This window comes from Mauremys mutica, chromosome 13, assembly GCF_020497125.1.
Source record: "Mauremys mutica isolate MM-2020 ecotype Southern chromosome 13, ASM2049712v1, whole genome shotgun sequence".
Classification (NCBI taxonomy): domain Eukaryota; kingdom Metazoa; phylum Chordata; order Testudines; family Geoemydidae; genus Mauremys; species Mauremys mutica.
The window spans coordinates 1,282,516-1,304,907 of record NC_059084.1 but is presented as its reverse complement, the minus strand read 5'-3'; the positions used below and the strand labels follow the sequence as shown (position 1 = coordinate 1,304,907).

At 60.3% G+C, this 22,392-nt stretch overlaps 2 protein-coding genes across 5 annotated transcripts; both read right to left on the bottom strand.

The window, feature by feature from the left end:
* Positions 1-767: 767 nt before the first annotated feature.
* Positions 768-18,750, bottom strand: LOC123348225 (kunitz-type serine protease inhibitor bitisilin-1-like). 4 transcript variants are annotated; one of them, XM_044985706.1, is made up of 4 exons: positions 18,452-18,750; positions 9,671-9,844; positions 8,524-8,712; positions 768-1,859 (listed from the first exon to the last, which is right to left on the bottom strand). In XM_044985706.1, the coding sequence occupies exons 1-4, from the start codon at positions 18,489-18,491 to the stop codon at positions 1,819-1,821; spliced, it is 444 nt and encodes a 147-aa protein (XP_044841641.1). In that variant the 5' UTR covers positions 18,492-18,750; the 3' UTR covers positions 768-1,818. The 4 variants fall into 4 exon arrangements, 2 of the variants coding, with proteins under 2 accessions (XP_044841641.1, XP_044841640.1); XM_044985705.1 differs by lacking the exon at positions 18,452-18,750 and adding an exon at positions 10,278-10,480; XR_006573189.1 differs by lacking the exons at positions 8,524-8,712; positions 9,671-9,844; positions 18,452-18,750 and adding an exon at positions 6,402-7,836.
* On the bottom strand, positions 13,201-22,389 carry LOC123348226 (kunitz-type serine protease inhibitor B1-like). The gene is made up of 4 exons (XM_044985707.1): positions 22,308-22,389; positions 21,701-21,874; positions 20,562-20,732; positions 13,201-13,366 (listed from the first exon to the last, which is right to left on the bottom strand). The coding sequence occupies exons 1-4, from the start codon at positions 22,387-22,389 to the stop codon at positions 13,326-13,328; spliced, it is 468 nt and encodes a 155-aa protein (XP_044841642.1). The 3' UTR covers positions 13,201-13,325.
* Positions 22,390-22,392: the final 3 nt, after the last annotated feature.

The following is a 22,392-nucleotide window of genomic DNA, read 5'->3' as shown; positions in this document are numbered from 1 at the left end:
CACTGCTCTGCCTGCGTGGGCGAGCCGCTTCCAGCCCAACTCCCCCATTCCACTGGTGTCCTGCCATCACAGACCCTCTGGGGAACATGGGCCCTCTGACTCCAGTTCCACTCATCCTGCTACGCAGGGGGTTAGCAGGTGGGAAATACGTGTCGTTCCGCTCATCGATGATTAGCACCAGAGCCCTAAAGCACCTTCCATCCCAGCACACATCAGACACCCCTGTGCGGAGCATGCAGGCCGCACTGTAACCTTCGCTCAGGACCGCCTGCCCTAGCAGCCATGCCTTCATGCCGCAGAGCTAGCCCTCCATCGTCAGCTTGCAGGCGTTAGCATGAGTCTGCTGCTGACTAGTGCTTCTCTTCACCCTCTATTTCATAAGAACATCAGAGCGGCCAGACTGGGTCAGACCAAAGGTCCATCTAGCCCAGTATCCTGCCTGCCAACCGTGGCCAATGCCAGGTGCCCCAGAGGGAATGAACAGAACAGGGAATCACCAAGTGATCCATCCCCTGTCGTCCACTCCCAGCAGCCTAAGGCTACAGGAGAATCTCAGCTTCCATTTACAACAACCAGCTAGGTTCTAGCACCCATGGCTGCAGAGAAAAGCTAGGAAACACGGTCCCAGAGCAGCCCGAAGGCCGAGAGGCCCAACGTCAAAGGAACAGAACCCATGCCATGTTTTTTGTTTTGTTTTTTAAAATCTCATGATTTTTAAGCCAATCTCGTGGTTCTGGGGGTCTGACTCCTGGCTTGTGAACGCTGGTGGTTAGCAATGCTGCTGAAGAGATGCCTGTCCTTTGGGGTCCCTCCGTGCAGGGGGAATTTCACCCTGCATAGGGGAACCTTCCGTTCACATCTCAGTGGTGCCCGCAGGCTGGCACAGCCACCACTAGGACAGACACGGCATCCCATTGGGCTGCGCGGGGAATCGAGGCTGGTGACGCTGCACTGCTGCCAGGCCCTGAGGGGTAGGGTAGGGCCCCGCCTCCCGAGGATACGCTTGGGGAGCCGGAATGAGGGCACTGGGTGGGGCCGGGCACAAGGCATTGAAATTCCTGCTGGGGCCTAAGGAGGAACTTCACAACCATCTGATTCTGAAATAGTTCTGCTCCCCAGCCCCCGTCCCCTCGCTCCCCGACTGAGGCTGTTGCTGGGTCCAGCTAACAGCCCAGCTGGCCGCTGAGCCAGGGCAGACCAGGGGCTGTGAAGTGACAAAGGCTGGGCAGCAGGAGCAGTGAGCAGGCCACGAAGAACGAGCCTGTCTCCCTGCAGCTTCCCTGTGTCAGGAAGGAAATAACCTAGGAACTAGGAGGCCACAGGGCCTCTCACCAGAGTGTCTGTCCCGGGCTCCAGTCAGCGCTGCAAACCACTGCAAAAGGGAGGAGCACCTGAGATCAGAGGCAGGCCCATGACCCCGCCCGCTGCCTGGCCCTGCCAACATGCAGCCCGTTCGCTAGGGCTATGCCCAGGCAATGGCCGCGCTGGTGAGTCAGGCTACGTCACCATCGCCAGCAGCTCGAGTGCTGGGAGCAGGGTCTGGGTCACTGGCTGAGAAACGGGAGTGGGGGCGAGCCAGGACCCTGCACGTCAGTGCCCAGAGCGATGGGAGAGATGGCAGCTGCAGGGGGGTTGTCCCGGCGGACATGCAGGGACAGTGAGGCCCAAGCCAGGAAATCACAGGGAGGCCAGCTGAGCTGAGCTCTTTATGACACAAGCCACGTGCGGGGCGAGATCAGGCCCAGGGGCGACTGGGCGTGGGTGTCAGGTGGGGAGCGGATTGGAGGATCCTGTCCCATCCCCCCACAGGCCCTGCTGTCACGCTCTCGGCTCGTCCCGGTCTCTCTCTCTGGTCGGCCCTGTGGAAGAAGGGGCAGTCGGTCAGGCCAGGGGCTGCTCCTGAGGCTGGGGGGCAGGGAGGGAGGTGACAGCAGCAAGGACCTGCAATCCTGGACTGCCTCATGCGCAGGGCTGGGCACAGAGATCCCGGCACGCAGGGGGCCCCTCGGTGTCAGGTGCAGGCAGAGCGGTTCTGCCTTGGGGGGAGGAGTCGGGGGCACGGCGGATGCGGCTGCACCCGGCCCTTCCCCGACAGTCGCCGTCCTTGCAGCAGGGCTCAGGGCACGGGGCTGGGTGACCTCGGGAGCCACCACTGGGCAAACCCCCTGGCACAGAGCAGCCCCGGGGAGGAGGCAGGAGACCCAGCCGGCCGATATCACCCCTGAGCTGCCCTCTCCCCATCTCCACGCCAGCCTCCCGCAGCCCTTCGCCTCGTCCCCGGAGAGCTGGGAGCACCGTGGGGGCAGAGGGCAATCTGCACTCCCAGCTTCCACGCAGAGCCCAGGCCTGGGGGAGCTGGGTCCCTCGGAGCAGGTCTGTGACTAGAGTGACCTTTTCAAAATGTAAAAACGAGACACAGGCAGGAACCCCAGACCCTCTGTGGCCACGTCCCCTGCACTGCCTCTTCGCCCCGGCCCCGCACTCTGGCCAGGCCAGAAGCCGGAGCCAAGCCGTGGGAAGGGGAGCCTGGGCCGCCGTGGGGAGACCCAGACCCTCCACCTGCCCTGGGCGGGGGCCGAGGTGCCCGAGAGCAGCTCCAGGCCGGTTTTCCTGCCCCCTGGGGTAGGGTGACCATTGCAGCCGGAGAGCCTGGGACTCCCCCCAGCAGCCTGGGCTCCCCTTACCATGGCCTGGCCCTGGCTTTCGGCCACCTCAGCGCCCCCAGCAGGAAGAGGCTGGCACCACCCCACGCATCAGGCAGGCTGTCCTGGAGTCATTCACCCAGGAACGAGACGTGAAATGGACATTTGGGGACCTTTCCGCCCAAGTCAGCACAGGTGGTCACCCCTTCTGTGATGCTGGGGCCCTGCCCCTGTCTGCGTGACCCCGATTCCTCCCAGCGCTCAGAGATGGGGGCAGGGAGCCCTTGTGCCTGGTGATCAGAACGGCCCCGTGCAGCGGGAGGCAGGACTCGCTCGGCAGACCCCCGGCACTAAGCTGAACCTCACCTGCCGTGGGGGTTTGGCAAGTCCGGCCGCACAGGGCCGGGTTTACAAAGACGCCAGTGGCTCCAGGGAGCCGGGCCCATGCTCAGAAGGGGCCCCGGCCTGCTCTGCTTGCATTGTGCCCCGAGAGCCCACCGGCTCCCCCCGCCCACCACTTGCTCCTCTCCACCTGCCTGCTGGCTGGCCAAGGGCTCCTCTCCTCCCCCGGCCTCATTCCCCTGCTCCCCCAGCCCCCTGGCCAGACCCCAGGGCACCTCCGGCTCTGGCAGTCTCTGCTTCCCACCACCTGAGGGGCCCTGCCTGTCCCCCCAGAGCTGAGCCACCTGGGATGGTGCAGGAGCCTGGCCAGCCTCAGCCAGTTGGGGGCGGGGGGAGACAGTGCTGGGGGCTTGTCTGGGCCCCTCCAGTAAAGTGGGTCCTGAGGGAGCCAGGCTGGGGCAGGCTCTGGCCTTGGTGATTGCGCCACTCCCGAGGGCCCGAAGCAATTCCCTGCCCCAGGCCCAGCGCTGGGGGCGCTGCCGGCTCAGCCCGGCAGACACAGTCGCCTCCCAGCAGGGCCGGTGAGTGCAGCTGGGAGTGGGTCTCTGGGAGGCCTCGGGGGTGGGGTGCTGGGCTGTGAGGGGGTGGGAAGATGTGTGTGTTGGGGCACTAGGGAGTGGGGGCTCTATGTGGGGTGCTGGGCAGTTGGGGGGGAGCTGTGAGTAGGGGGGCACTGGGCAGGGGTGATGTTCTGCAGGGCCCTGGGCATTTGCAAAGGGTCTGTGGGGGGTTCTGGCCATAGGGAGTCCTGGGGGTTTGGGTGGGTGGGGCTGTGTGTGTGGCATGGGCCATGCTGGCGGCATAGGGCTGGGCAGGCCACTGTGCCTCTGACAGTTGCCGGTTAGTAAATAGTCCCCTGCAATGGGCTGGGTGAAGCGGGGCCGCCCCTGCCATGCCGTGCCCCTGGCCAGCCGCTCGCTCCGGGGACAGACCCCCCCGCGCCATGCTCCATTGCCCCCATTGGGGCCCACAAATATGTTTGGTGCCAGGCCCACAAAAGGTTAATCCGGCCCTGCGGCCACACCCAACACTGCAGCACTTTTCTGCTCCAGGCAGTCGCCATCTCTGAAGCAGAGCAGAGCACAGATCCCCCTGGTGTCTGGGGGGAACACGCGGCAGAACCCGGGTTTCTCTGGAAGACAGAACGGTCCCACGGCACTGAGACACCTGGCTGGTAACAAAGCCCAACAGCTCCATGTGAGGCTGAGCGGGGTCCTCAGAGAAACACACCAGCCCTGCAGACAGCAGTGAGAGATTAGATACCAGACGGAAAACTTCCCCCAGGCCTGCGCTCAGGGCACCCCTGGCCTCTGCCCTAGAGCTAGGGGTCCCCGCCCAGTCCCTCTCCAGTCCCAGTCTCTCTGTGGTTCTCTGTGAATCCTGCACAGAGCTCGTGTCTCTCATGCTGGGCTGATGGGAGATCCTGGCTGTGCCGCGCCCAGCCCCTTTGGGGGCCATAACAGTAACAGCGTTTCCAACGTGTGCAGAGTGGCGAGCGGGAGGGCCAAGGGCTCGTCCCAGCTACGCTCTCACCCCTGCAAAGAGGCACCTCCCTGGGTAGCCGTTTGTTCCGTTTGACAACAGAAGAAGGGGAGCAGTTGCTTCAGCAGCTGAACGCCCAACGGCCTCAGGAAGGGGCCGGTCAGTTCCTGTTCCAACGTGAAATGTAGCAACAGGATCGCAGCTGCACAACGTGGCAACTACCTGCTCAGGTCAGAGCTTTATAAACCCCCCCCCCCGACCCTAACAAAGCCAGGGTGGGGTGACACTGGCAATCCGAGTCCCCGCGTCTCAGGGGAGCGGTGACAGACACAGCGCTGGAACAGGGCCGGATTAACCTTTTGTGGGCCCCTATGTAGTCACTGTGGGCGCCGAGTGTGGGCCTGGTGGGGCAGCACCATTGGTGCCCTAGTGTACCCGGTACTGAACCTCAGAGACATTTTTCATTTTGATCACACACCCCTCCATGACTGTACGCCTTGCCCTACACAGCTCCCTCAGCCCCCGGTTCTTCTCACTGAGCTGAACCCATGTGGGCTTACCAGTGTCCACAGTGAGCAGAACTTTCAGAGTGATCAAGGAAACTCCCCACAGATTTATCTCCTTCCTCATTCAGACCTTCTCTAGCCATGTCTCCAGTACCCCCCACGTCACCAGTCACGGCATGTGGTCCTAGTCTCAGCTCAAAGTTCTAAAGCCAGAAGACACCTGATCACTCAGCCCCCATCCTGCCATGTGAGCCAGCCACCTGCAAACACCATTTCCCCACAGTCAGGACTTAGCCCTTGGGAATCTGAAGCCACCAGCCTCTCTCCCTCTGCTCCCATCTACATGCTAGTCACCACCACCTCTCCCCACGCTTGTTTCCTTTCTACTTTGGACATGCTCCCACCCAGCTGGAAGCTCCCTCTGCCAGCCTGACCTGCTCCCTCCTTCCCTGCTTCCCCTGACATTCCTGTCCCACTGGTGACCTCTGTTCCTTGAGGTGAACTCCAGTGTCTTTAGCAGCTCTAGCTTAATGGCCCCAGTAGTCACAGAGCCACCTGCAGCTTCTCTGGCTACAGCCATGGGGCCAATTTCCAGAGGCCAGCCTTAGCCAGCTGCAGCTACTAGCCGCAGGAGGGGTGGCAATGCCAGGGCTGAGCATGCTTGAACCTTGCAACGGCAGCACCAGGGACTCTAAATCCTCAGCCCTGGCCCTAGGCAGCTGCAGACTCTGGAGTTAGGCACTTCCCTCCTCTAGGCCATGGCTTTAAATACCTGAGATTCCCATCACCTGCAGCAGAGGCCACCAATTCCCACGCCCCCCTCAGCCAGCACCTAGTCGTGCACAAAGTGCAGCCTGAGTGATTGTGGAGGCTGGGGTGCCAGGAGGTTCCTGTCCCCCGCTGTGGGACCAGGACCCTGTGAAGACAGCGGAGTTACCCTGTGTATAACCACTCTTTGTTTCTGTGGGGAATTTGCCAATGCAATATCACTGTCTTCCTTTTAAACAAAGGAACTAAAAAAAAATGGCAATGGCTGTTGAAAATAGCAATTCCAGCCCTAGTTAGCACTGGGAAGACCTCTGCATTTGTTGCTCACTTTTATCCCACTTTTTCTACAGCAAATGACAGTGGATCCGCATATTTGATTTGGGAGAAATGTGGTAACAGTTGCCCACATTGAGCTTGAGCACTCCTGAATTTTGAGGTGTTCAGATCTGTAAGGCAGGTGCTAGATTCCCTTTCTGAATATTAGATACACCTGGAAAGGAAAAAGTCAATTTCTATTTTCATGGCTCAGAAGTGGAAATCCTCCTGTGCTGTATCTGAAGCTGCCCAGGTCCTCTAGCAGAGCCTCCCCTCCCTTACTTACCATTATAACTTCTGGTGGGACCCACGTACCTCCCTTGCCAGGCTTCAGATAGAGGGGGGCACTGTCCATTTAGTCCACCTGGTTCCTTCTTTGGGGGCTGCCAGGCGAGGTGACACCAGCATCCCTAAGCCAGGCTGGGGAAGTCTTCCGAGGGTGATATCGGGGCCAAAGCCTTCGACTCCTTGGGCACACTTGTTCCCCATTCACACGGCCACCCTGCTCTAGCAGCCAGCTCCCCAGCCACAGCAAGCTGCAGCACATGGAGTCTCGCAGCTTCCCCCGCCCTTTCCTGTTGATAGCAGCCAAGGGAATGCTGGGAAATGTAGTTCCTTCCCTACTCCAGGGCAGGCCCTCTAGGCAGGGAGCTGGCCAGGGAACTACAGCTCCCAGGGCCCCGTGGGGTCTCAGCTCCCATGCTGGATCCAGGATGCTCTGAGGCTCTGTTTCTGCAGAGGGGGGGAAGCGAGTGTTACGGGCCCCTTCTGAGCTTGGGCCCGGCCCTATGGTGCCACTGGCGCCATGGTAAATCCGGTACAGCACTGGAATCAGTCTGGCTCACCTGTGCGTTAGTGGTGTTAACACAGGGGGTGGGATGACAGGAATCTGTTTAGTGTTTATTGAATGCTGGTGTGTTGCCGCCTGCATTCATCTCGCTTACAGCATCCGTATCCCATAGTGTACGGTAATATTTGAGCAGTCATATGGTGAGTCCCTGTGACTGTGTAACTCGCCAGAGGGGAGAAAGCCGTGAATTAGTGTGAATGGCTGATGTTATGTCCTGCCAGCAGGAACGGACCATTGACACCAGACGGACTATTGTGGGGCATTAAAGAGGACAAATGATGTTTGTTGTTTTGCCCTCCCTGCCCCCGTGAGGATGAGTCGTGCTAGTGGATTCCTCCCATCACTGAGTTTGCCACTGAGATCACAAGGACGGATGGGGATAAAGCCCCCAAACAGAAGGAACTGATGCTCACTAGGCTGCTTGGACTCTGGGGTGGGCAGGTTTCTAGGCACAAGCATTAATGCTCTGGGGGATGGCGAGGACTTGGTCACAAGGGCGGGAGAGCCGTGTGCGTATCCGAACCCCATGAAAACCCGTTCCTTAATGGTCACTTCATTTACATATTGGTTGAAGAACATTTAGGGCCGGATTTTCAGAAACTAAGGTTAGGCAGACAAAACGTATGTGCAACTGCAAACCCCGTTTGCTAACAGTTACAGACTGTGTATGCAAACTCTCAATCTACACGTGCATACGACTGCTCATGGCCATTTCATGCAGGGCTCCTTCACGGTACAGCCAGGGCTGTTCGTTTATGAATACTTATGGCACAGATTCATACGCTGAACATATTTTTAACTGATTTTCGTGATGGTCTCCCCTGCCCTGACCTCCCACAGCAGGACTAGAATCCAGCCCCCAGAACAAGCAAGCTATTTTTATTTAGTCCCGTTTCCCACCCTGGACTCCTGGGGCAGGGCCGCCCGGGGGGGGGCAAGAGGGGCAATTTGACCCAGGCCCCGAGCCCCCCGGGGGCCCCCACCAGAGTTTTTCGGGGCCCCTGGAGCGGGGTCCCTCACTCGCTCCGGGGGGCCCGGAAAACTCTTGCGGGGCCGGGCGCAGGAGCTTCTGCCGCTCCCGGTCTTCGCTGGCGGGGGGTCCTTCCGCTCCGGGGTGGAAGGACCCCCCGCCGGCGAATTACCGCCGAAGACGGAGCGGGACCCACCGCCGAAGTTCAGCTCGGTCTTCGGCGGTAATTCGGCGGCGGGGGGGGCCTTCCATTCCGGGACCCGCCGCAGAAGTGCCCCGAAGACCCGCGGCGGGGGCCCCCCTCCGCCGAATTACCGCCGAAGACCGGGCTGCGCTTCGGCGGCGGGTCCCGCTTCGGCGGTAATTCGGCGGCGGGGGGGCCCCCACCACGGGTCTTCGGGGCACTTCGGCGGTGGGTCCCGGAACGGAAGGGCCCCGCTGCCGCCGAAGACCCCGGACCCCCGGAATCCTCTGGGCGGCCCTGTCCTGGGGATCAGTCCCGCTGGGAGATGTGTTAATTCTCAGGCTGTCCCAGCTCGCTGAGCTGCCCAGCCCAGGCGAGCGGGTTCACGCGCTTGGTCCCCTTACCGCGTTTCCTGCAGGCCCGCTGGCACTCCTGGAAAGTACTAAAGTTGTTCCCGTTGCCCTGGCAGCCGCCGTAGATGAATATTTTGCACGTCCTGGAGGCCGGGTGGTAGAAGAAGCGACGGCCGTACATCTTGCAAGGGCCCGTCTCAGGCGGGAGTCGGCAAATGTCACCTTGGGAGAGGCGATAATCTGCAAGAGAGCTCAGGCTAGTGAACCCAGACTGGAGGGGAAGTGGGGATGCCTGGAGTGAAAATTACAGCTGCAGGCTTATTATACTGACACAGGAAGAGAAGGGAGTTACCTCATAAGTGGAGAACCAGTGTTGACAGGGCCAATTCAATCAGGGTGGATGTGGTCCACTGCCAATGACTGATGAACTATGGACTGCACCCTCAGCAACAACAGTGATAATGTAGGATGACGCTAAAGAGCGTCTGCACACCCGGCTTGTAATAAATAACGCCGGAAGGTGGCTGCTGCTTCGGCTCTCTGGACACCAGGATCCCTGAGCCAAAGGCAACCTGGGCTCATGGGCGCTCTCCCGGGGTTAGAGAGGAAATGCCCAGCACCCATGGCAGCTGTGTGAGCCATTTCTCCAGCACAGAAGTGTCTGAAACTGGGACTCGCTCCTGCTCCTTCAGCCCCCGCCCCAGCCGTGCCAGAGATGAGCATGACTCCTCTGAGCCGGGCTAGCGGCTCTGGGTGCCAGAGTAGAGACGTGTTCAGCAGGATTGTTATTGTCATTAACGCCCTAGCCAGGGGCCTTCCAGAGCCGGCTGGAATGCAGCTACCAGGACTCAGGGACCTTCAATTTAGTTTCATCTCCCAGCATGAGCTGTGCCATGGACTCCTCTCCCACGCTCGTCCTCTGCCCTCCTCCCTTTGCCTAGTCACACTGTGAGCTCCTCGGGGCCAGGGCTGCCTCTCACTGCATCTCTGCAGTGCCCGGCATGATGGGGTCCTGGCTCTGCTGGATCCTCTAGGCACTGCTGTGATGCAGCCAGTCAGTCATTAGAGTGGAGATCAGTTTCTGTGGCCCCAGCTGCTTTTCATTCGCTCGCATGCGTGAGCATCTCTGGGGTATGGGGGACAGAGCATCCTTTTGCCCAGCTCATGACCCAACTAGCTCAGTTTCTATTGCTCTTACCTGAGCTTCCACAGGTCTTGAGACATTCGTTCACATTGGGAAACCTGTTCCCATTGCCCCGGCAGCCGCCATAAATGAACTGCTCACACCTCTGGGTGGTCGAGTTGTAGAAGTAGCTGGGCATGTAGGCTAAACACGGGCCGGGATCCGCAGGGAGACTGCAGATCGCGTTCGCTACGGAGCAAAGAAAGGTGGGTTAGGAAGGAAGGGGGAACCCTGCAAAGGATCTCAGCTGCCTGATTCGAAACTAACGGGCCCCAGTCTCAAGGGTCGCTGCAAGCTGCAGTGCCTGGGGCGGGAGATGGGGCTAAACAAGGACCTTGTTGCTAATGCGTGAGCGCTGTGAGCGTCTCTGGGGCAGGGGGGACAGAGCCAGGAGGCCTCACTGGGGCGTAATGGGGGAGGCCTGGGAACAGCCCCACGCCCGGGGGCGAGAGACACGGGTTGGCAGCAGGGCCAGGAACGCTGCGAGGGGCTGTCACGTGGGGGATACGGGGAAGGACCCGCTGAGAGCGAACGGGGCTAGGCAGGCTCATGGCTGGGGGCAGGCAGGAGGGAAGCGCTGGCTGCCGGGCTGGGTTGGGAGCCAGGGGTAGGGAGCCCTCACCTTGACGGAGCTGCCCAGAGGCAGGCGGCAGCTCAGCCCAGAGGGCGAGGAGCCCCAGGAGGAGGAGGAGGCCTGATTTCATGGTGCTGCTGTGCCAGGATGCCCAGCGCCGAGCTGCACCGGCTTATATACCATCGTGCCAGCCCGGCACTGCCGTCACAGGAGGGGACATTGCACAAGAGAGCCGCCCCCGGTGTCTGCCCCTCCCAAAGGGAACAGGGAAGCAGCAGGGCCCTGCAAGAGTTGGGAAACGTCCCTGGGTGAGGAAGGTGGAAATGTAATAACAGGCTGCAGAGGTGACTTCATGTTTCCAGGCGGCTCCACGCCCCGACTGGGGCAAACAGCTGAGCCCAGAGGCCACTGATCACTGGGCCTCCCTGGAGCGAACCTCTCGTGAAGCTCACCCAGCGCCGGCCCCGGGAGCTGTGTGGGACGGGACGCTCTCAGCTCATGGCAAAGAGCTGGTTCCCCAGAGCCAGATCTGTCATTCTCCCAACACACACGCGTCTTCATTCGCCTCCAGCCCTCCCTCTTCCCTCTGCTGCTTCCCGTGAGGAGCTGCTGGGCCCAGGCCTGCCACTGTCATTCCTAACGCTGGGCACACCGGCCTGGCAGCTCCCCATGGCCCAGAAAGCAGGACTCATGCGCCCTCCCCTCCCCAGAGCTGGCGGCAGGGACAGCTCCAGAATCTAAACCTGCCCCTGGCACTCTGCCCCCGTGGGCTGGGGGCTAAGGGAGGGGTCGCGACGTCCTTCTCGCTCTCCCACCGGGTCTCTGACGCGCCTTCGGGGGGCAGGGATAAGGCCCCCCAATGGCCTGGGCTACCGCGTGTGTGTCCTGTGCTCCGGATCCCGCCCCGTCCATCTCTGTTCCCCCCGCACCGCGGGTGCCCTCCGCTGATGTCTAACGCCGGGAGTTGCACGTCTCTGTGCTGCTGACCCTCGTCTCTGGGATGTGACTGGAGGAGGGGCGTGGGGAGGGCTTGTGGCTCCCACCCTGTGCCTGGGGCCCCTGGACTCCCCAGCCGCTCATGCGCCCGGCCCCACGCACATCCTGCCTCCAGCCCAGCCCGGCTCCTGCTCTCCCCTTAGCTCTGCCCCTCTGGCCCAGCAGCTCCACCTTACACGGGACCCCATGCTCCTCACTCCCTCATTGGCCTGGCTGCCCTGTCAATCAACCAGACCTGGAGCGTTGGTCTCTCCCCATTGGCTCTGGGGACTGTCAGCCGCAGAGTTCTGATTTTCCATTGGCCCTCCCCCTTTCCTTTTCTCTCACCACACCCCACTCATGGGGAATGTCCTTGGCCAGGGAGGTGCAGCTGTGTGAGTTCCCCTCCCGCCTGGGGCAGAAGGCACCTGGCTTGCTCTGCCATCTGAGCACTTGCTCTGGCTGGTCGCCCTGCCAGCCACGGTCCCTCTCTTCTGGCTGCCCTGCCAGCCGCTCATTCCACTCCCACCGGCCGCCTGTGTACTGCTTCTGCAGGCTGACTGTTCGCCGTTCCCGCCAGCTGACTGTCAGTTATCTACTGTGGCCACCTCTCTGCTGTGACCTCTGCAGTCAGTCTCTTAGGGCTAGTCTACACTTACATGCCAGTTCGACGCGGAGAGTTCGACTTTTCGGAGTTCGAACTATCGCGTCTAATATAGACGTGATAGTTCAAACTCCGGAAGCGCTCCGTTCGACTCCGGTACTCCACCACTGCAAACGGCGGTGGCAGAGTCGACCTTGGAGCCGCGGAGTTCGGTTCCGTGGCGTCTGGACGGGTCAGTACTTCGAACTAGGGTACTTCGAATTCAGCTACGCTATTCACGTAGCTGAATTTGCGTACCCTAGTTCGACCCCCGTTCTTAGTGTAGACCAGGCCTTAGTGATTTTCAGCTTTTAGTAGGCTGGGCAGAAACACTGTCCCACCACCAGTGATTTCAGCTCTCATTTAAACACTTACAATAACAAAAGCTCCTAATGGAGCCTATTTAGCTCTGTCTTTGAACAGTGGGAAGAAACCAGGTTAACCCAGATGGGGGACCCTTGGGGAGAGTCCACACCGCCTGGCTGGGACGCCATCCCCACCCCTCTTACTCTCACAGGGCTCTGGCATTCACGCCCCTGGCTTAACAAGGTTCTTTCAGTTGAGGTGACCCCCTCATTTAGGACAGGTTAAGCACAGTCCTGGTCGCCTTTATTCATGCAATAAAGACAACAACACTGATAACATTTCACTACCTACCCCTGCATTCAGTACTAAAGTGATTTGTAACCCAGCACCAGTCAAAGTTGGTCACTTTGAGCAACAGGGCTCTAGCTGATGTCGGGTGTGGCTGGGGTCCGGAGCAGGAACCCCAGAGAAAGTCTTTCACCTGGGATTCAGAGGCGGGCCCCACGGGCTGGGGTCTGGTCGCTCCGGTGGGGATGGGAAAGCAAGCCGGAGTGTGGGAAGGGAGCAGGGTCCATCGGCTCACACCCCCGGCCTCCAGCAGCAGGCCCCTCTCCTGCCCAAAGGGACAGTCCTACGGCCCCAGCTTCTGCGGGGAGTCTCAGGGTGGCAGAGCCAGGCTGCCACTTCGGGGCAAAGCCGTGCTCATGCAGCCCCAGGGCACCATCTGCAACTTGCTGGCCTGGGGAGATGCTACGAGAGGTGGGGCTACAGAGGGAACATGCTCCTCTTGTAGCGAAGGTCCTGTGGGGCGGAGGACTGCGATCCTCGGGATCTGGTGTCTCCAGCACACGAACAGCTGCTCTCTGGAGCCAGGGACTATGGGGCAGCTCACGCTCTAGTGACACTGTCCAATGCCTGCCACCCCCCAGGAGACCCCCTTTCACCAGGGACATTAGCCTGGGGCACAGGCTCCAGCTGCAGGGGGGTTGTCCCGGCGGACATGCAGGGACAGTGAGGCCCAAGCCAGGAAATCACAGGGAGGCCAGCTGAGCTGAGCTCTTTATTACACAAGCCACGTGCGGGGCGAGATCAGGCCCACGGGCGACTGGGCGTGGGTGTCAGGTGGGGACCGGATTGGAGGATCCTGTCCCATCCCCCCACAGGCCCTGCTGTCACGCTCTCGGCTCGTCCTGGTCTCTCTCTCTGGTCGGCCCTGTGGAAGAAGGGGCAGTCGGTCAGGCCAGGGGCTGCTCCTGAGGCTGGGGGGCAGGGAGGGAGGTGACAGCAGCAAGGACCTGCAATCCTGGACTGCCTCATGCGCAGGGCTGGGCACAGAGATCCCGGCACGCAGGGGCCCGTCGGTGTCAGGTGCAGGCAGAGCGGTTCTGCTTTGGGGGGGGGGGTCGGGGGCACGGCGGATGCGGCTGCACCGGGCCCTTCCCCGGCAGTCGCCGTCCTTGCAGCAGGGCTGAGGGCACGGGGCTGGGTGACCTCGGGAGCCACCACTGGGCAAACCCCCTGGCACAGAGCAGCCCCGGGGAGGAGGCAGGAGACCCAGCCGGCCGATATCACCCCTGAGCAGCCCTCTCCCCATCTCCACGCCAGCCTCCCGCAGCCCTTCGCCTCGTCCCCGGAGAGCTGGGAGCACCGTGGGGGCAGAGGGCAATCTGCACTCCCAGCTTCCACGCAGAGCCCAGGCCTGGGGGAGCTGGGTCCCTCGGAGCAGGTCTGTGACTAGAGTGACCTTTTCAAAATGTAAAAACGAGACACAGGCAGGAACCCCAGACCCTCTGTGGCCACGTCCCCTGCACTGCCTCTTCGCCCCGGCCCCGCACTCTGGCCAGGCCAGAAGCCGGAGCCAAGCCGTGGGAAGGGGAGCCTGGGCCGCCGTGGGGAGACCCAGACCCTCCACCTGCCCTGGGCGGGGGCCGAGGTGCCCGAGAGCAGCTCCAGGCCGGTTTTCCTGCCCCCTGGGGTAGGGTGACCAGGGCAGCCGGAGAGCCTGGGAGTCCCCCCAGCAGCCTGGGCTCCCCTTACCATGGCCTGGCCCCGGCTTTCGGCCAACTCAGCGCCCCCAGCAGGAAGAGGCTGGCACCACCCCACGCATCAGGCAGGCTGTCCTGGAGTCATTCACCCAGGAACGAGACGTGAAATGGACATTTGGGGACCTTTCCGCCCAAGTCAGCACAGGTGGTCACCCCTTCTGTGATGCTGGGGCCCTGCCCCTGTCTGCGTGACCCCGATTCCTCCCAGCGCTCAGAGATGGGGGCAGGGAGCCCTTGTGCCTGGTGATCAGAACGGCCCCGTGCAGCGGGAGGCAGGACTCGCTCGGCAGACCCCCGGCACTAAGCTGAACCTCACCTGCCGCGGGGGTTTGGCAAGTCCGGCCGCACAGGGCCGGGTTTACAAAGACGCCAGTGGCTCCAGGGAGCCGGGCCCATGCTCAGAAGGGGCCCCGGCCTGCTCTGCTTGCATTGCGCCCCGAGAGCCCACCGGCTCCCCCCGCCCACCACTTGCTCCTCTCCACCTGCCTGCTGGCTGGCCAAGGGCTCCTCTCCTCCCCCGGCCTCATTCCCCTGCTCCCCCAGCCCCCTGGCCAGACCCCAGGGCACCTCCGGCTCTGGCAGTCTCTGCTTCCACCAGCTGAGGGGCCCTGCCTGTCTCCCCAGAGCTGAGCCACCTGGGATGGTGCAGGAGCCTGGCCAGCCTCAGCCAGTTGGGGGCGGGGGGGGACAGTGCTGGGGGCTTGTCTGGGCCCCTCCAGTAAAGTGGGTCCTGAGGGAGCCCGGCTGGGGCAGGCTCTGGCCTTGGTGATTGCGCCACTCCCGAGGGCCCGAAGCAATTCCCTGCCCCAGGCCCAGCGCTGGGGGCGCTGCCGGCTCAGCCCGGCAGACACAGTCGCCTCCCAGCAGGGCCGGTGAGTGCAGCTGGGAGTGGGTCTCTGGGAGGCCTCGGGGGTGGGGTGCTGGGCTGTGAGGGGGTGGGGAAGATGTGTGTGTTGGGGCACTAGGGAGTGGGGGCTCTACGTGGGGTGCTGGGCAGTTGGGGGGGGCTGTGAGCAGGGGGACACTGGGCAGGGGTGATGTTCTGCACGGCGCTGGGCATTTGCAAAGGGTCTGTGGGGGGTTCTGGCCATAGGGAGTCCTGGGGGTTTTGGAGGGGGGGGGGGCTGTATGCATGGCATGGGCCATGCTGGCGGCACAGGGCTGGGCAGGCCACTGGGCATCTGACAGTTGCCGGTTAGTAAATAGTCCCCTGCAATGGGCTGGGTGAAGCGGGGTCACCCCTGCCATGCCGTGCCCCTGGCCAGCCCCTCGCTCCGGGGACAGACACCCCCCCCCCCGTGCCATGCTCCATTGCCCCCATTGGGGCCCACAAATATGTTTGGTGCCAGGCCCACAAAAGGTTAATCCGGCCCTGCGGCCACACCCAACACTGCAGCACTTTTCTGCTCCAGGCAGTCGTCATCTCTGAAGCAGAGCAGAGCACAGATCCCCCTGGTGTCTGGGGGGAACACGCGGCAGAACCCGGGTTTCTCTGGAAGACAGAACGGTCCCACGGCACTGAGCCACCTGGCTGGTAACAAAGCCCAACAGCTCCATGTGGGGCTGAGCGGGGTCCTCAGAGAAACACACCAGCCCTGCAGACAGCAGTGAGAGATTAGATACCAGATGGAAAACTGCCCCCAGGCCTGCGCTCAGGGCACCCCTGGCCTCTGCCCTAGAGCTAGGGGTCCCCGCCCAGTCCCTCTCCAGTCCCAGTCTCTCTGTGGTTCTCTGTGAATCCTGCACAGAGCTCGTGTCTCTCATGCTGGGCTGATGGGAGATCCTGGCTGTGCCGCGCCCAGCCCCTTTGGGGGCCATAACAGTAACAGCGTTTCCAACGTGTGCAGAGTGGCGAGCGGAAGGGCCAAGGGCTCGTCCCAGCTACGCTCTCACCCCTGCAAAGAGGCACCTCCCTGGGTAGCCGTTTGTTCCGTTTGACAACAGGAGAAGGGGAGCAGTTGCTTCAGCAGCTGAACGCCCAACGGCCTCAGGAAGGGGCCGGTCAGTTCCTGTTCCAACGCGAAATGTAGCAACAGGATCGCAGCTGCGCAACGTGGCAACTACCTGCTCAGGCCAGAGCTTTATAAACCCCCCCCCCCCGACCCTAACAAAGCCAGGGTGGGGTGACACTGGCAATCCGAGTCCCCGCGTCTCAGGGGAACGGTGACAGACACAGCGCTGGAACAGGGCCGGATTAACCTTTTGTGGGCCCCTATGTAGTCACTGTGGGCGCCGAGTGTGGGCCTGGTGGGGCAGCACCATTGGTGCCCTAGTGTACCCGGTACTGAACCTCAGAGACATTTTTCATTTTGATCACACACCCCTCCATGACTGTAAGCATTGCCATACACAGCTCCCTCAGCCCCCGGTTCTTCTCACTGAGCTGAACCCATGTGGGCTTACCAGTGTCCACAGTGAGCAGAACTTTCAGAGTGATCAAGGAAACTCCCCACAGATTTATCTCCTTCCTCATTCAGACCTTCTCTAGCCATGTCTCCAGTACCCCCCACGTCACCAGTCACGGCATGTGGTCCTAGTCTCAGCTCAAAGTTCTAAAGCCAGAAGACACCTGATCACTCAGCCCCCATCCTGCCATGTGAGCCAGCCACCTGCAAACACCATTTCCCCACAGTCAGGACTTAGCCCTTGGGAATCTGAAGCCACCAGCCTCTCTCCCTCTGCTCCCATCTACATGCTAGTCACCACCACCTCTCCCCACGCTTGTTTCCTTTCTACTTTGGACATGCTCCCACCCAGCTGGAAGCTCCCTCTGCCAGCCTGACCTGCTCCCTCCTTCCCTGCTTCCCCTGACATTCCTGTCCCACTGGTGACCTCTGTTCCTTGAGGTGAACTCCAGTGTCTTTAGCAGCTCTAGCTTAATGGCCCCAGTAGTCACAGAGCCACCTGCAGCTTCTCTGGCTACAGCCATGGGACCAATTTCCAGAGGCCAGCCTTAGCCAGCTGCAGCTACTAGCCGCAGGAGGGGTGGCAATGCCAGGGCTGAGCATGCTTGAACCTTGCAACGGCAGCACCAGGGACTCTAAATCCTCAGCCCTGGCCCTAGGCAGCTGCAGACTCTGGAGTTAGGCACTTCCCTCCTCTAGGCCATGGCTTTAAATACCTGAGATTCCCATCACCTGCAGCAGAGGCCACCAATTCCCACGCCCCCCTCAGCCAGCACCTAGTCGTGCACAAAGTGCAGCCTGAGTGATTGTGGAGGCTGGGGTGCCAGGAGGTTCCCGTCCCTGAGCAGCAGCTCTGCAACAAGCGCACATGCCCCCCCTCCTCTGTGGGACCAGGACCCTGTGAAGACAGCGGAGTTACCCTGTGTATAACCAGCTCTGTCCAAAGCCTCCTGAAGTGAGTGGGAGGCTTTTCATTGTCTTTAACGGGCTGCGTATAGATGCAAAGGCCCCGTTCTAGACTCCAGGAGCAAAGTGCCTTCTGTGCGGCACTGGTTTACTAGTGTAACAGGAAGGTCTCACATCACCTAGTGAATAAGCAACACCTCCTACAGCACCTAATGCTTTCTGAGAGGCTTCCCACCCAATTACTAAATGTGAACCTGCTTCGCTTACAAGGGCTGAACAGATCAGGTGAGATGGTCACAAAAGCAAGGCACTTCTGCATTCAGCAGGAATTTGGGATGTGCACAGAACAGGATTGGTTCCCGCATGGTTACAGAACTGCAGTAAAGTGGAACAATTTTCAGCTTGTGTTATTGGAAGATGTCTGGATCCATATTCTAAGACTGTCCTACATAAATGAGGAAAAGTTGAGGAGCGTTTATTATTCTTTTGTTCCACTCTTTGTTTCTGTGGGGAATTTGCCAATGCAATATCACTGTCTTCCTTTTAAACAAAGGAAACTAAAAAAAAATGGCAATGGCTGTTGAAAATAGCAATTCCAGCCCTAGTTAGCACTGGGAAGACCTCTGCATTTGTTGCTCACTTTTATCCCACTTTTTCTACAGCAAATGACAGTGGATCCGCATATTTGATTTGGGAGAAATGTGGTAACAGTTGCCCACATTGAGCTTGAGCACTCCTGAATTTTGAGGTGTTCAGATCTGTAAGGCAGGTGCTAGATTCCCTTTCTGAATATTAGATACACCTGGAAAGGAAAAAGTCAATTTCTATTTTCATGGCTCAGAAGTGGAAATCCTCCTGTGCTGTATCTGAAGCTGCCCAGGTCCTCTAGCAGAGCCTCCCCTCCCTTACTTACCATTATAACTTCTGGTGGGACCCACGTACCTCCCTTGCCAGGCTTCAGATAGAGGGGGGCACTGTCCATTTAGTCCACCTGGTTCCTTCTTTGGGGGCTGCCAGGCGAGGTGACACCAGCATCCCTAAGCCAGGCTGGGGAAGTCTTCTGAGGGTGATATCGGGGCCAAAGCCTTCGACTCCTTGGGCACACTTGTTCCCCATTCACACGGCCACCCTGCTCTAGCAGCCAGCTCCCCAGCCACAGCAAGCTGCAGCACATGGAGTCTCGCAGCTTCCCCCGCCCTTTCCTGTTGATAGCAGCCAAGGGAATGCTGGGAAATGTAGTTCCTTCCCTACTCCAGGGCAGGACCTCTAGGCAGGGAGCTGGCCAGGGAACTACAGCTCCCAGGGCCCCGTGGGGTCTCAGCTCCCATGCTGGATCCAGGCTGCTCTGAGGCTCTGTTTCTGCAGAGGGGGGGAAGTGAGTGTTACGGGCCCCTTCTGAGCTTGGGCCCGGCCCTATGGTGCCACTGGCGCCATGGTAAATCCGGTACAGCACTGGAATCAGTCTGGCTCACCTGTGCGTTAGTGGTGTTAACACAGGGGGTGGGATGACAGGAATCTGTTTAGTGTTTATTGAATGCTGGTGTGTTGCCGCCTGCATTCATCTCGCTTACAGCATCCGTATCCCATAGTGTACGGTAATATTTGAGCAGTCATATGGTGAGTCCCTGTGACTGTGTAACTCGCCAGAGGGGAGAAAGCCGTGAATTAGTGTGAATGGCTGATCTCCTGCAGAAGCTGTTATGTCCTGCCAGCAGGAACGGGCCATTGACACCAGACGGACTATTGTGGGGCATTAAAGAGGACAAATGATGTTTGTTGTTTTGCCCTCCCTGCCCCCGTGAGGATGAGTCGTGCTAGTGGATTCCTCCCATCACTGAGTTTGCCACTGAGATCACAAGGACGGATGGGGATAAAGCCCCCAAACAGAAGGAACTGATGCTCACTAGGCTGCTTGGACTCTGGGGTGGGCAGGTTTCTAGGCACAATAATTAATGCTCTGGGGGATGGCGAGGACTTGGTCACAAGGGCGGGAGAGCCGTGTGCGTATCCGAACCCCATGAAAACCCGTTCCTTAATGGTCACTTCATTTACATATTGGTTGAAGAACATTTAGGGCCGGATTTTCAGAAACTAAGGTTAGGCAGACAAAACGTATGTGCAACTGCAAACCCCGTTTGCTAACAGTTACAGACTGTGTATGCAAACTCTCAATCTACACGTGCATACGACTGCTCATGGCCATTTCATGCAGGGCTCCTTCACGGTACAGCCAGGGCTGTTCGTTTATGAATACTTATGGCACAGATTCATACGCTGAACATATTTTTAACTGATTTTCTTGATTGTCTCCCCTGCCCTGACCTCCCACAGCAGGACTAGAATCCAGCCCCCAGAACAAGCAAGCTATTTTTATTTAGTCCCGTTTCCCACCCTGGACTCCTGGGGCAGGGCCGCCCAGAGGGGGGGGCAAGAGGGGCAATTTGACCCAGGCCCCGAGCCCCCCGGGGGCCCCCACCAGAGTTTTTCGGGGCCCCTGGAGCAGGGTCCCTCACTCGCTCCGGGGGGCCCGGCAAACTCTTGCGGGGCCGGGCGCAGGAGCTTCTTCTCCTCCCGGTCTTCGCCGGTGGGGGGGTCCTTCCGCTCCGGGGCGGAAGGACCCCCCGCTGGTGAATTACCGCCGAAGACGGAGCGGGACCCGCCGCCGAAGTTCAGCTCGGTCTTCGGCGGTAATTCGGCGGCGGGGGGGGGGCCTTCCGTTCCGGGACCCGCCGCAGAAGTGCCCCGAAGACCCGCGGCGGGGCCCCCCTCTGCCAAATTACTGCCGAAGACCTGGCTGCGCTTCGGCGGCGGGTCCCGCTTCGGCGGTAATTCGGCAGCGGGGGGGCCCCCACCGCGGGTCTTCGGGGCACTTCGGCGGTGGGTCCCGGAACGGAAGGGCCCCCCGCCGCCGAAGACCCCGGACCCCCAGAATCCTCTGGGCGGCCCTGTCCTGGGGATCAGTCCCGCTGGGAGATGTGTTAATTCTCAGGCTGTCCCAGCTCGCTGAGCTGCCCAGCCCAGGCGAGCGGGTTCACGCACTTGGTCCCCTTACCGCGTTTCCTGCAGGCCCGCTGGCACTCCTGGAGAGTTCTAAAGTTGTTCCCGTTTCCCTGGCAGCCGCCGTAGATGAATGTTTTGCACGTCCTGGTGGCCGGGTGGTAGAAGAAGCGACGGCTGTGCATCTTGCAAGGGCCCGTCTTAGGCGGGAGTCGGCAAATGTCACCTTGGGAGAGGCGATAATATGCAAGAGAGCTCAGGCTAGTGAACCCAGACTGGAGGGGAAGTGGGGATGCCTGGAGTGAAAATTACAGGTGCAGGCATATTATACTGACACAGGAAGAGAAGGGAGTTACCTCATAAGTGGAGAACCAGAGTTGACAGGGCCAATTCAATCAGGGTGGATGTGGTCCACTGCCAATGACTGATGAATATGGACTGCACCCTCAGCAACAACAGTGATAATGTAGGATGACGCTAAAGAGCGTCTGCCCACCCGGCTTGTAATAAATAACGCCGGAAGGTGGCTGCTGCTTCGGCTCTCCGGACACCAGGATCCCTGAGCCAAAGGCAACCTGGGCTCGTGGGCGCTCTCCCGAGGTTAGAGAAGAAATGCCCAGCACCCATGGCAGCTGTGTGAGCCATTTCTCCAGCACAGAAGTGTCTGAAACTGGGACTCACTCCTGCTCCTTCAGCCCCCGCCCCAGCCGTGCCAGAGATGAGCATGACTCCTCTGAGCCAGGCCAGCAGTTCTGCGGTTCTGGGTGCCAGAGTAGAGACGTGTTCAGCAGGATTGTTATTGTCATTAACGCCCTAGCCAGGGGCCTTCCAGAGCCGGCTGGAATGCAGCTACCAGGACTCAGGGACCTTCAATTTAGATTCATCTCCCAGCATGAGCTGTGCCCACGCTCGTCCTCAGCCCTCCTCCCTTTGCCTAGTCACACTGTGAGCTCCTCGGGGCCAGGGCTGCCTCTCACTGCATCTCTGCAGCACCCGGCATGATGGGTCCTGGCTCTGCTGGATCCTCTAGGCACTGCTGTGATGCAGCCAGTCAGTCATTAGAGTGGAGATCAGTTTCTGTGGCCCCAGCTGCTTTTCATTCGCTCGCATGCGTGAGCATCTCTGGGGTATGGGGGACAGAGCATCCTTTTGCCCAGCTCATGACCCAACTAGCTCAGTTTCTATTGCTCTTACCTGAGCTTCCACAGGTCTTGAGACATTCGTTCACATTGGGAAACCTGTTCCCATTGCCCCGGCAGCCGCCATAAATGAACTGCTCACACCTCTGGGTGGTCGAGTTGTAGAAGTAGCTGGGCATGTAGGCTTCACAAGGGCCGGGATCCGCAGGGAGACTGCAGATCGCGTTCGCTACGGAGCAAAGAAAGGTGGGTTAGGAAGGAAGGGGGAACCCTGCAAAGGATCTCAGCTGCCTGATTCGAAACTAACGGGCCCCAGTCTCAAGGGTCGCTGCAAGCTGCAGTGCCTGGGGCGGGAGATGGGGCTAAACAAGGACCTTGTTGCTAATGCGTGAGCGCTGTGAGCGTCTCTGGGGCAGGCGGGACAGAGCCAGGAGGCCTCACTGGGGCGTAATGGGGGAGGCCTGGGAACAGCCCCACGCCCGGGGGCGAGAGACACGGGTTGGCAGCAGGGCCAGGAACGCTGCGAGGGGCTCTCACGTGGGGGATACGGGGCAGGACCCGCTGAGAGCGAACGGGGCTAGGCAGGCTCATGGCTGGGGGCAGGCAGGAGGGAAGCGCTGGCTGCCGGGCTGGGTGGGGAGCCAGGGGTAGGGAGCCCTCACCTTGACGGAGCTGCCCAGAGGCAGGCGGCAGCTCAGCCCAGAGGGCGAGGAGCCCCAGGAGGAGGAGGACGCCTGATTTCATGGT

What these genes read in the sequence shown, in the direction of transcription:
- LOC123348225 (XM_044985705.1), bottom strand. Translation starts at nt 10,359, where the DNA reads ATGAAATCAGGCCTCCTCCTCCTCCTGGGGCTCCTCGCCCTCTGGGCT. An exon ending in CAAGACCTGTGGAAGCTCAG is followed by an intron (nt 8,713 to 9,670) that starts GTAAGAGCAATA and finishes GCTCTCTTGCAG; the next exon opens with ATTATCGCCTCTCCCAAGGT. An exon ending in GCGGGCCTGCAGGAAACGCG is followed by an intron (nt 1,860 to 8,523) that starts GTAAGGGGACCA and finishes CTTCTTCCACAG; the next exon opens with GGCCGACCAGAGAGAGAGAC.
- LOC123348226 (XM_044985707.1), bottom strand. Translation starts at nt 22,389, where the DNA reads ATGAAATCAGGCGTCCTCCTCCTCCTGGGGCTCCTCGCCCTCTGGGCT. An exon ending in CTCTGGGCAGCTCCGTCAAG is followed by an intron (nt 21,875 to 22,307) that starts GTGAGGGCTCCC and finishes TTTGCTCCGTAG; the next exon opens with CGAACGCGATCTGCAGTCTC. An exon ending in GCGGGCCTGCAGGAAACGCG is followed by an intron (nt 13,367 to 20,561) that starts GTAAGGGGACCA and finishes CTTCTTCCACAG; the next exon opens with GGCCGACCAGAGAGAGAGAC.